We start from the raw sequence: 12948 nt of genomic DNA on the forward strand, positions 1-12948 counted from the left end.
TGTACATAGAGAGGCATTAATTAAAATTACGCATGTCCAAAGGTGAAACTCGTGACAACTTTCACAAGAACAAGCATGTTGCTGCCTATGCAGCTCTGAGGGAATTTAATGAGAGCATCTCCAGTGATCTGCATTGTGGGAGAAACTCTCCAACTTTCGAAGCAAAACATTTTAAGAAGTTCTAGAATTCTGTTGCTTTTGTGTTATGCTATTCACATTTCTAATAAGTCCAGTACTTTATGCTGGAGATGATAATGACATGGTTTCTTATATTTTCTTTTTTTTTTTCTGTAGGTGCAAATTTGGGCAGTTGGGGCCTGGCAAAGGACAGTTTAATTCTCCTCATGGTTTCTGTTTGGGTCTTGAAGAAGACATTATTGTTGCTGATACTAACAATCATCGTATACAAGTTTTTGAAAAAAATGGAGAATTTAAATACCAGTTTGGAATACCAGGTATAGCTTAATACTTTTTATCAGTTCAATATGATTAAGTTTCTTGACATATAGATGCCATTCTATGATTTATTTTTCTTCAATGCTTCCAGGAAGAGATGAAGGTCAGCTTTGGTACCCAAGGAAAGTTGCTGTCATGAGAAATACTGGAAAATATGTTGTTTGTGACAGAGGAAATGAAAGATCCCGTATGCAAATTTTCACTAAAAATGGACACTTTATCAGGAAAATTGCCATCCGTTACATTGACATTGTTGCTGGTTTAGCAATTACTCAACAAGGTAAAACTTTTGCTATTCTCTTGTTTTTATATTTTGTATATATCTATACATTTTTCTTTTATGTTTATTGAGTATAAAATTACGGTTGCTTATTAAAAAGTATCTGCAATATATTCAGTTGATTCAGTTAATTACATACATCAGAAAAAGGCGCTGTTATTAATTGAAATTAATTTGACATGTTTATTTAAATTGAGAATGGAGGAGATTATACCTACTATTTGGGCTATGATGATGAAATTGTTTTATGTTGAACACTATAAATCATTGAAAGACACTGAGTAGGTGATGGTTAAGCAGTTGATAATCTAATCTTTTTTATATATAAGTTTAAGATAAGAATTTTGGTAAAAATTCGTCAGAAGGATTTAGTATTTACTGTTTAAATTTTATTTTTGTATTTCTAACTAAATGAAGCACTGTGTGTCTTTCAATTTAATCTAAAATAATCTTGAATTTAGACCGCTTTTGTAAGCAACTTGTTTTTTTTAACTAAATTTTTTAGTGAGATATGGAATCTTTACCTCAGAACTACTTTGGTTGCAGATAAAATTTATATAATTTTATTTGTAATGAATAAAATTATATAATATATTTATTTATAAATTTTATTTAAATATCATCATTTAACGAGGTGCTTATTAAATGTCCGTTATTATATCTATGGAAAAATGCCCTAATTTTGTCCTGATTGTCCTCTTACTTTCCTTTTACGTAATGATTATTTTCTGCAGTTGCTGTTATTATGCTGAACTCTTGAATTGGAATAAAGAGAAGCAAATATTCAATGGGTTTTGAGTCATGAGGATAACTGATTGGATTTCTTCTGAAAACTTTAGAAGAGAATTAGCTTTAAAAATTTCACTCTTCTAGATATCATTACTTTCATTATTACATATTACTTAAACTATTAGAATTTGAAACACCCTGTTCAAACTTCACCATCTCTTATGTATGATGCATTTTATATTTTATTTACTGTATTTGAAAAATCATACAAATTATTAAAAAAACTGACCATTATAGAAATACAGAAAATAGTTGGATTTGTAAAGAAATACCAAAAATTTGGAGAACATCATCTAATAATGTCTGTCTTCCATGTTGTCACGAGTCATACAATTTGACAGGAGCTGGCAAGTTGCACAAGCTTCATTGTCTGCTTTGGCTTGGTTTTTGCAGCTGGATGCCCTTTCTAACACCAACCACTTTACAGAGTGTGCTGGGTGCTTTTTATGTGGCACCAGCACCAGTTAGGTCACTAAATAACTTGCAAGACAAAGATCCCTCAACTGAGAGGGAGAGTAGTAGTGAGTGAGATGGTTTTGTGTCGAGTGATGAGAGGTTAAACTATGATAGACGGACAGAAATAGGTGTCTTGCTGTAGAGGAAATACGTGGTTACCCCAGTTGGAGAGATAGAGATGGTGGTGATGTGCCCAACTGGGAGAGGGAGTGTAACTGAGGGAAGTGGCTGTGTGCCAGGTGAGGGGTTAGAGTAGAAGAATAAAGATAGGTGTCTTACTATAGAGGAGATACTTGACCAGTAGGTAAAGTAAGGAGTGATTAAATATGATTATAAGGAAAAGAAAAAGGAAAGAATTAGAGAAGCATCAAGAGAGGAAGAGAAATAAGGGGTCATGGTATATGCATGTGTATTAATTTTCACACACACACACACACAGAATCTTAGTCTGAATTCAATATTTTTACAGCCACTACTATATTCCTTAGTTTTGACCAAATTAAATGTAAAGTTCACTGTAAAGGACCAGTGCTTCCCTACATTTTTATATAATAATAGAAAATTGGTTGGGAAAAAAAGCTTCAATAAAATGTATTTAACTGTAGAATAACACATAACTGCTACTTTTAAGCAGTATAGTTTCTTTATTTTTATATTTTAGTGTCAATAAAATGAAGCTAATTTTGTAAACCTCTTCAAAAATTGGTGCAGTAAAAATGCGGTCAAATTTCAATAAAAACAAGACCCAAAGTTGTGCTTCCTCCTTAGATGAGCACATTTCTTTATGCCTATATTAACTTGGCTTTGGTTGGAAAAAAATGAGAGGGAAGTAGTTGAAAATATTTTAATTTTGAAAGATAGGTTACATTTCCTTTATTAATAAGTGTTTGCTATTGCTTCCCATCATTCACATATGAGAATGATTCTGAAATTTAGATTTCTATGTTACTATTCTATTGATATGTTTGATATTTTATTTAGGTCACATTGTTGCTGTGGACAGTGTCTCGCCAACAGTGTTTTGTATTGCTGAAACTGGAGACCTGATTAAATGGTTTGACTGCAGTGATTATATGCGTGAACCATCTGACATTGCTATTAGTGGAAAAGAATATTTTGTCTGTGATTTCAAGGTAATTATATGTTGTTACTATAGTTTCTTAAAATTTTAGCATTAATTAATGTAATTTTTATAATGGTTTATTTCTAAGAGCTAAGTTGACTAATTTGAATGATAGTATAGATTTTTATTAAACCTTGTCTTCATACAAATTGTTGTACTGGGATGGTATTTTAATCTAAATTGCAATTTATGTTCTATTTTTAGGGACACTGTGTTGTTGTATTCAATGAGGAAGGGCAGTTTCTGAGACGTATTGGATGTGAAAGTATCACAAATTACCCGAATGGAATTGACATCAGTGATGCTGGAGATGTTTTGGTTGGAGACAGTCATGGTAACCGCTTTCATGTTGCTGTATTCCAATCTGATGGGTCTCTTATAGGAGAATTTGAGTGTCCTTATGTCAAAGTTAGTCGTTGTTGTGGTCTCAATATAACATCTGAAGGTTATATAGTTACACTTGCTAAAAACAACCATCATGTTCTTGTTCTAGACACTTTATATATTACATAGATCTATATTTCGTTACTTTTTTCCATGTTTATTTACAGATTTCAGTTATGCTAATTAACCTTGGTACTGCTGATCTTCAGCACTAGTATTTTGTTTTCAAGCGCTGTTTTGAGAACTGTCAAATCAGTGTTATGTATTTTTGCCTCTGAATTAATGCTGTCACTATTTAAATTGTTCTGTGGTGGCTTTTTGCTCTTAAAGGCAGTACCAAAGTTAACTTGAAAGATCACATTAAATTTGTACATTTCGAAGAAAATATATTTTCCTCCCAGTATTGACTTATTTGTATTTTACTTTTTCTTCCCTTATTTTTGCTTGTATCTGTTTCCCTCCATTTTAGACATTTTTGAATTTATTTTTAATCGGTGTATTTAATGTTACTCTGTATTTTGAATCCATATAGATTTTTGCAAATTTGGTTTAGCTATATATATTTAGAAATTGTGTTACATCTTTTTACCTCTTGATATTAAATGTAAATAAATTTATTTGAAATACATGAGAAAATTTTAAATGTTTATTTTTTGACTGTGTAGCCTTTATAAATATATATTAAAAAAAAGCTAGTGATCTATAATATATACTAGTCCTTTTTGTTCTACTGCCAGATCTGAAAGGATATATCTAAAAAGAATATTTCTTTATTTTTCAAGTTTAAAAATTAAATTATTCCCACCCCTCCCTTTGTAATTGTCTATCTCAAATTATTAGTGTTGTTTTTGCCAACTTGGATATTCCACCTAAGGAGCTGCTACTAAAGCAAGCAAATTTGATGGTACTTGTGGAGAGATTACTATTAACCTAATCTTCCTCTCTTTTTCATCATGCTTTTAACAAGTTTAAGAGAATTGTCTGGTTATTATATCTGAATATTCTGTAGCTAACTAAAGGAATATTCTTCTAGCACTAAGTTTTGTGTGCATGTATTGTGTATGATATAATTGAGTTGTGAAACATTGAGATGGAGTTATTTGTTATGACTACCTACAGAGTAACTTGGGATAAATTCAGCCCAAACATAGTTATACACATGTGCATATGCACACTGAAACAGACAGTTGATGTTATGGAAACTAATTGCTGTTGATAAAAGATACTCTTTTACTTGTTTCAGTCATTTGACTGTGGCCATGCTGGATCACCGCCTTTAGTCGAGCAAATCGACCCTAGGACTTATTCTGTCGGTCTCTTTTGCTGAACCACTAAGTTACGGGGATGTAAACACACCAGCATCAGTTGTCAAGCAATGTTGGGGGGACAAACACAGACAAATAAACATATACACACACATACAATACGATAGGCTTCTTTCAGTTTCCGTCTACCAAATCCACTCACAAGGCTTTGGTCGGCCCGAGGCTATAGTAGAAGACACTTACCCAAGGTGTCATGCAGTGAGACTGAACCAGGAACCATGTTGTTGGTGAGCAAGCTACTTACTTACCACACACTTTGTTGGTGTATATGTATTGAATATCAGTTCTGATCTATTCCCTTCAACTTATATATATTAGCTTGACAAGATCAAGCTCTTTCACTAAGAATCACAAGTGGTTCTTGTTCTCAAAGGTTTTTTTCTTTTTTGATTTTTCATATTAATAGAAATTGAGTATTTGTTGGCTACTAAAACTACTATGCCAAAAGAAATGTTATGCTATTACTAAAATCAGAATTTAAAAATATATGTTTAAAAAAAATTTAAATAGCTGTAGTTTAGTGTTTGTTTCCATCTGGTTTTCCTCACTTTTTACATATATACATACATATATCCTTGATAAAATGTTAACCAATTATGTTGAATTTTTTTCAATAAAGCTTCACAAAGAATATATTTTTCTTCATTTACGAAAATATTTGTGTATGAAGATGAAAAAAAATCTATAGTTTAAATTACTTGGTGTTTAAAAATTACTGGTGGGACCAAGTTATATATATACATACATACATATATATATATATATATATATATATATATATAAGGTGGTATCAAAACGTTCCTGGACTAGTATGTTTAATAAAATAACTTTTTTAGTTAAGTTTTAATATCATCTCCTTTGAAATAGTCACCTTTTGCAAGTAATACACTGGTCCCAGCGTTCCTGCCACTTTTGGAATTTGGCCTGGAAGTCATTTTCTGTAAGTAAGTCGAAGACTTTCAGTGATTCACTCTGGGTCTCGACAATGGTGTTAGGACGGTGACCTTTGAGCTGCATTTTTGTCTTGGGGGAAGAGATGGAAGTCCGCAGGTGCTAAATCTGGTGAATAGGGCGAGTGTGGAAGCGATACCGTGTTGTTTTTGGCAAGAAACTCATGTGTGAGGAGAGCTTAGTGAAGAATCCAACCCTTCGCGCTCCAGAGATCCGGTCACTTTCGCCGAATGTCCTCCCTCAAATACTTCAAAACATTGCAGTAGAACTCTCAATTGACAGTCTGGTCCTGGGGGACAAATTCTCGATGCACAGTACCACATTTCTGGGGGTGATGCTCGTGGCAGGTCTTCCAGATTGCTCCTCGTCTTCCAGGGACGTTCTTCCACTTTTGAAGTGCCCATGCCACTCAAAGCATAGTGTACAACCCATTGAATGAGCCAACGTGAAACTTTGGAAGTCTGCTACAGACACATTGAGCATGCTTGGGCAAGCTTACAGCAATGAGGCAATGGGTTTCTGTCCACGACAAAATTGCAGACTACAGCTTACGCGTGATCACAAAAACATTTCACAACTTGCGAAGTAAACACAGCGATGTCACCCTGCACACTTCCTCCTGAAGGTCGCTGCTAGCTCTCAAGGTGCACACAACCATGTGCTGCCATCTATTGGTGCACTACAGAACTAGTCTGTGACTTTCTGATACCACCTCGTGTATATATATATATATATATATATATATATATATATATGTGTGTGTGTATGTGTATGTATATATATATATATATGTATATGTATATGTATATATATAGTGAATCTTTTTAAACTTTTAATGTTCATCACACCTCTTCTTTCCTAATTATTATTATTCTGTCCTTCTCCCCACTTCCCCCCTCTCTCTCTCTGTCTCTTTGCCTCCTTTTTCTAACTTGTCTCTACTCCCGATATAGATTTACATTTCAAACTGTTTAGAGAATGGCAAATTGTTTTTTTTTTCATCTGTTCTGTGTACTCTACATATAAATGGATTTTAAACTCTACATTAGGTTTTTACATTCTTCCAAAATTGATGTGAGGTTGTGCAGATGGACTACAATGTTAAATGTTGGTGCAGATTAATCAACCAAGTATTTGTTAGGATTCTTTTATTTAAATCCTGCCATCTGTGCACTGCACAGCTTTTCCACCCTTATGTGAATTTTAATCTATTCCAAAAGGTTGTTGTCTCCAAGTAACTTGATGTATAGATTTTAGAAGTAGATCAGTGTCAATCATCCATTTTTTTTTTTTTTTAAATATCTTTAGGCTAATGCTACTGAAAACATGGTGAAACCTTTCAAAGCTATTTTATATTTATTCTCTCCTTCACTAAGCTGATGTCTGTGATTGTTTAAAAGGAGTTACTAGTTTATTTTAAGTCTTGAAACAACTGGCTTGGTACTCCTTAGCAGACTTAAAAGAAAAAAAAAATACTAACAAGTTTCCTCAATCTACATAATTCTCATTAGTCTTTGTGCTAAATTGTTGTTTTCATCAGTAATAAATTATTTTTCTTAAATTTAAAAATTTATCTTAATGATATTTTTATCCTATTGCTAACTTGAAATATTCATTACATATTTTGTTTATTGCTTTTTTTTCTCTTGCTCACCTGCCCATCAAATGTTTTTTATTTCTTTTATTATAAATATATATATATATACTAAAGTCTTGCTTAAAACTCTCAAATGTTAGATATTCTATAGAATTTTCAGTCCTTCCCATTTGTCTTTTTTTTTTATATTATGCAACATGCTTAATTCTAGTCACTCAAATATTTACATGACAAAGTTTTGCTGTGCCTTAAGGGATTTTATTTATTTTCCATATTTTTTAATGTAATTGCTTTATTTAAAAAAAGGTATATATATATATGTATATATATATAAAAGATATTATGTTATTTTAATTTATAAAATGTTAATATTTTTTAACCGTTTACTGTCTGGTTTAAATTCTCAGAAATTAGTGCTTTTTGTCACAGAAATATAGTGAAAGAGCTCAAGTGCTATAAATGTATTTTAGACTACTTGTGGTTGTTGTTTTAGATGTCTCAAAACTCAAGTGATTTAAAAAAATTTTTATTTTTAAATTAAAACTTGCTTCAATTTGAAGTTGTATATTATACAGTAAACGGTTAAAATGATTTCAAAGATTTTATTTAGAAGGAATCTAAATATGTATGTCATGTCTGTTGTTTCCCACCTGATTATGTAATCAAAAGAAAAAATATAAAATGTTAAAAAAAAAAACATTTTTTTTTATTAACAAAATTTTTGTTGATTTTATTTTTATTCCCCATATATATGTTTTGAAAAGATATACTAAATTTTTTCATTGAAAGAATTTTTTCTAATTATTTTATTTTTTACTCATACTGTAATGATTTATATACATTTGAATTAACCCAAGGCCAAGATAATATATCTTGTACAAGACACTATATATATGATATATATATATTTAGTTTTATTTTTTATTTGCATTTTTTTCTTTCTTTTTCTTATATACAGGATGTATATTTTATCTGTAAAATTTTTGTATCCAGTTAACAAATTTGAGCTGGGAGAAAGTTGTGCTCCCTTTTGAGCATGCTTATGTAACAGCCTACACATTGATTAATAAAATAAATAAATATAATATATTATATTATATTATATTACAAATATACCCAGTTCTTCAGGACAATCTGGTTTCATTTATATAAGGAAATGAGGATTTTAGTTTTTACCACTTTTCTCCCATTTCGTCATCCTTCATTCATTGCCATTTTTTAGTAGAATAAAAAATTTTAATCTATAGATATTTGCGTATAGATAAACTAGGTTAATTAGCATTGCTTTTAGGCCATTAGTATTTTGCTTTATTCTTTTTCTCTGGTAATCTGAAACCTCTTTTTCTGTATCTTTCTCACTTGCTCCAAATTTTACTATTTAATTTCACCGTTTAGCTAAACCTAATGAGTTTTTTTTTCATATCCCCTTCCCTATTATTTAATGACCATGGTGATAAGGGTAGTTGCTTAAATACTGATTCCAGTCCCCCCTCCCCCTTCTTCTTTTAAACACTTTTACCAATATGCCAGTAATATGTTCAATCCACTTCAGTAGTTTATCAATTGGTCCAATTGCTTGCATTTCTGGTTGGTTTAGAATATCTTAGTTTTACTTTTTCTTACTAAAATATTAGATTTTTTCAAGATGTCACAGCTACCTTACAAATTCTGAAAATCTACTTGTTCCTCTGAAGAAATTTAAACTGTGTCAAGCTGGTTCTAGTCCCTAAACATGGGATTGGAATGGGAACTAGTACGAGATGTTTCACTGAAAATGAATAAAAAAAAAAATTAAAATGTGATGCAAATTAAGTGATTTTATGTGCATTCTTAAAGAATGGAAGTTGAGGTGGTGATAATTATGTTGAGCAGCAATTTCTGTTACCCTTAAATTGAGTGAAACTATAATTATTCTGGGTATTCCTGTGTTTATCAACCATTGAAGTCCACTTTTTAGGTTTTATATATATATATATATATATATATATATATATATATATATATATATATAAATATAATATAAACCTAAAAACATAAACAGGCTGTTAAATCTTATCAAGACTTCTGGATTTTGAAAATGGCTGCAGGCTAGGGTGAAGGCAGATTCTGTAGCTGTAAAGTATTTTTCTTACTCAGTCCTGGGGAACTTTTCCTGTTGGTGCTTAACATGTATTACAGGAACAATATTAAATCCACACATCTCATTAGATATGCAAGCATCCTCAGCATTTCTGTTATATTTACACTGATAATTCAAAATAAGTGGGGTTTTTTTTTCCTTCCTCCTTCCCTAAGAAATTATTTTTTACTTTTTTCAGATTTTTCTCCCTATTGATGAAACTTTTATTTTGAAACATTTTAAAAGAAAAATGAAAGAAAAAAAGCATTTTTTATTTATTTATTTATTTAATTTTTTTTTTGAGGAAGTTTTTTTCCTCTTTTAGACTACTGCTTTCCAGTTTGTACTTTGTTCCGGGCAGTGATATTTGAAGACTTACTGTAAGCAGTGGATCTTTCTATAAATGCACCATTTGACATTTTGCTCTTAAAATTCTAGGGGCTGGAATAGATTTTTATATATTGTAAATTTGCTTTCTTATAAATTTATTTTTACAAATCTTATTTATTAATTATACAATCTAGCCTAGATATTCAATTATATATATATATATATATATATATATATATATATATATATATATATATATTACATTTTTTTCCTTTTGGACAAGTTAGTTAAGGTCACTGCCTGGTACTTGCTCACTGCTGATACACCTGTGTTCCTTTTTAATCAGGAAATTTGCTTGGAAGGGTGGAAGAAGCTTATATTTCAAATCTATATTTTTTAATTTTGACTTCCATCTGTCATTGGAGAAGGTTGTGAAGTCTGCCATTTTATATTAGCTCTGTTTCTTTTTCTTTTTCTGGTTTTTTTTTTTTTTTTTTTTTTTTTTGTGAGCACAAATGTAATATGGTGTGTTTGAAAAGATCCATAGGTGTTTTTTTTTTTGTTTTTTTTTTTGGTATCTGTTTATTATTTTTGAAATATTTTACTATTTCACCACACTTTTCATATACAACTATATATTTAATATTTTGCAATGTTATTTTTTCTAATCAATCCATCAACTATTTTGATTCCCAGCAAAATAAAATTTAAAAATATCAACAGCAGCACCACCATCTAAGGCCTGGCATTTAAAATTATTTTTTGCTGGTTTGAAAGATTTATCTGAAGAAATTTATTTAAAATATATATATATATATTAAAATGATTACAAGATTCTCAGTTTTAGAGTTCCTATTTTTTCACACCTTTTTGGCCAGAGTTGAGGTCGCTTCGTTCAGTTGACCAGTTTTGTATTTTGGTGTGAATGATATGCACATTATGTGCTTTTATATTTTGCCATTCCCTAGTTTTTGTTCAATTTTTGTAAAAAATAAAAATTAAAAAATTATGTATATTGCAATGATATACCAGTTCCTCATATTGTAAGTGATGATACAAAGTTTTCACCATGTTAAATTCTTAGGTTTTGGTCAGCAATTATTAACTGGTAAATGCTTATATAATGGAGTAATTGTATTGTACTGTTAGTTTCTTAGAAAATTGCTCACTGGCATAAAAAGCTCATCAATTTATTGAAGTTTATGCTCTCCCCCCCACTATTTTCTGTTTTTCCTCCTGTAATAGCAATATTCTCTTTTAAATGGCAGCAAGGCAGGGCTATATATTGCTATTCATCTACATTTCATTTTTTATAATCTATACCAAGTGGTATCTCCTGATCACCACTCCCTCTAAATATATATATATATATATATATATATATATATATATATATATATATATAAATATCTGTACACATTTTTTTTAAAAATAACATAGCAATATATATTTAGAAATTGGTTTTGTGATGCTGGCAGGATTCATACTACTGCACTAATATATATTGTAGGAGAATTACATTCCTTGATATTGCAATAGCTTCTACTGGCAACTTTTTACTGAATTTCAAAACAATACTCAATTCTTGAGAGATGGACTTAAAATAAATGCAACAAAAAACTTTCTTATTTTCTTTCACTCCATCTCTTTGCTATTCTTTATTTCTTGCTGAAGCAATCATATTAGATCTAGACATCCAGATCTTTACTAGACCCTGCCTTTTTAATAAAAATGTTTTGATAAGTAATAGCTGAAGATTTAGTTATTTTAGTCTGTTAGAGCTTTAATATGTCTGATTATTACTTTAGTAATTTAACATTGGTGAATACAAGTAATTTTATTATACTATTTTTGGAAAATTCCTTGGATCCATAAATTTAAAATTTGTCATTGGTATGCAAGTGAAATAAAGGTGTTTCATTTGGTTTTCTTATTGTGTCTGAGTTTTTTTTTAATCTTTTTATTTTCATTAACTGTTTTGGGAAGATATTAACTCCTTGCTACAAATTGGGAATCATGCTAAAATATGTTGTTTCTAAAAGAATATGGAAATAAGTATTAGTGAGTAAATATATCAAGGACCCATTTAGTTCTTTTGGCTTTGAGATTGATATCCAGAAGGTTGTTGGAAAGTTATTGGGGATAGCACAAGGTTTAGCATGCAGCTTAGCATTGACTGATTTTTGCTTTTTATTTACATGAGGCACAGGACACTGGTAATAAAAAACCTGAATCTGAACCAGTGGATATTTTTTTGTGTATGGACTCTTAGTGTGTGAATTTATACATGCATATACAAAAATCATTTTTGTCTGCTTCTTCATACATGGCTTGGACAACACTTACTGAAGCAGTTGGATGGTCCTGTATTACCTCTACACCAAGACACTTGATTTTGTCCCTCTGTCATACATTAACTTCTTAACACCGAGCATAAAGCCACTTCCTTCAATACTGCACCCAACCTAGTTGAGGTGTCAGTGCTAGTACCTTGGGGAGGGGGAAGCTTCTGGTACATTCTGTGAAGTAGTTGACAGGAAAAGCATTCAACTGTAGAAACCATACCAAAGTAGACCCTGGAGCTCAGTGTAATTCTTTGGCTTGTCAGATCCTGTTGAACTATCCAACTTATATCAGTGTGAAAGGCTGTGATGATTTCATCATCATCGCTTAACGTCCGCTTTCCATGCTAGCATGGTTTGGACGATTTGACTGAGGACTGGTGAAACCAGATGGCTACACCAGGCTCCAATCTGATTTGGCAGAGTTTCTACAGCTGGATGCCCTTCCTAACGCCAAGTGTAGTGGGTGCTTTTAAGTGCCACCAGCATGAAAGCCAGTTGGGTGGTACTGGCAATGGCCATGCTCAAGATGGTGTATTTTACATGCCACCTGCACAGGAGCCAGTCCAGCGGCACTGGCAACGACCACGCTTGAATGTCTTTTCACGTGCTAGGAAGGCGACGTTGGTAATGATCATGCTCAAATGGTGCTATTTACGTGCCACTGGCACGGAAGCCAGACAGCTGCTTTGGCAACGATCATGCTCAGACGGTGCTCCACTAGTACAGGTGCCATCACGATTTCACTTTCACTTGTCCCAACAGGTCTTTGCAAGCCGAGTTTAGTGTCCAAGGA

At 31.6% G+C, this 12948-nt stretch overlaps 1 protein-coding gene across 2 annotated transcripts in view; it reads left to right on the forward strand.

Moving 5' to 3' along the window:
• The window catches only part of LOC106873738 (protein meiotic P26), a 40809-nt gene extending 35363 nt beyond the window's left edge, over nucleotides 1-5446 (forward strand). For both annotated transcript variants that reach the window (XM_014921230.3, XM_014921229.3), the window contains exons 9-12: nucleotides 295-455; nucleotides 548-736; nucleotides 2963-3114; nucleotides 3309-5446. In XM_014921230.3, the coding sequence (XP_014776716.1) occupies nucleotides 295-455; nucleotides 548-736; nucleotides 2963-3114; nucleotides 3309-3617 (811 nt within the window). In that variant the 3' untranslated portion in view covers nucleotides 3618-5446. The remainder of the gene's footprint in view (nucleotides 1-294; nucleotides 456-547; nucleotides 737-2962; nucleotides 3115-3308) is intronic.
• Nucleotides 5447-12948: the final 7502 nt, after the last annotated feature.

Source organism: Octopus bimaculoides, chromosome Z (assembly GCF_046866305.1).
Source record: "Octopus bimaculoides isolate indiv1 chromosome Z, ASM4686630v1, whole genome shotgun sequence".
NCBI classification, from domain to species: Eukaryota; Metazoa; Mollusca; class Cephalopoda; order Octopoda; family Octopodidae; genus Octopus; species Octopus bimaculoides.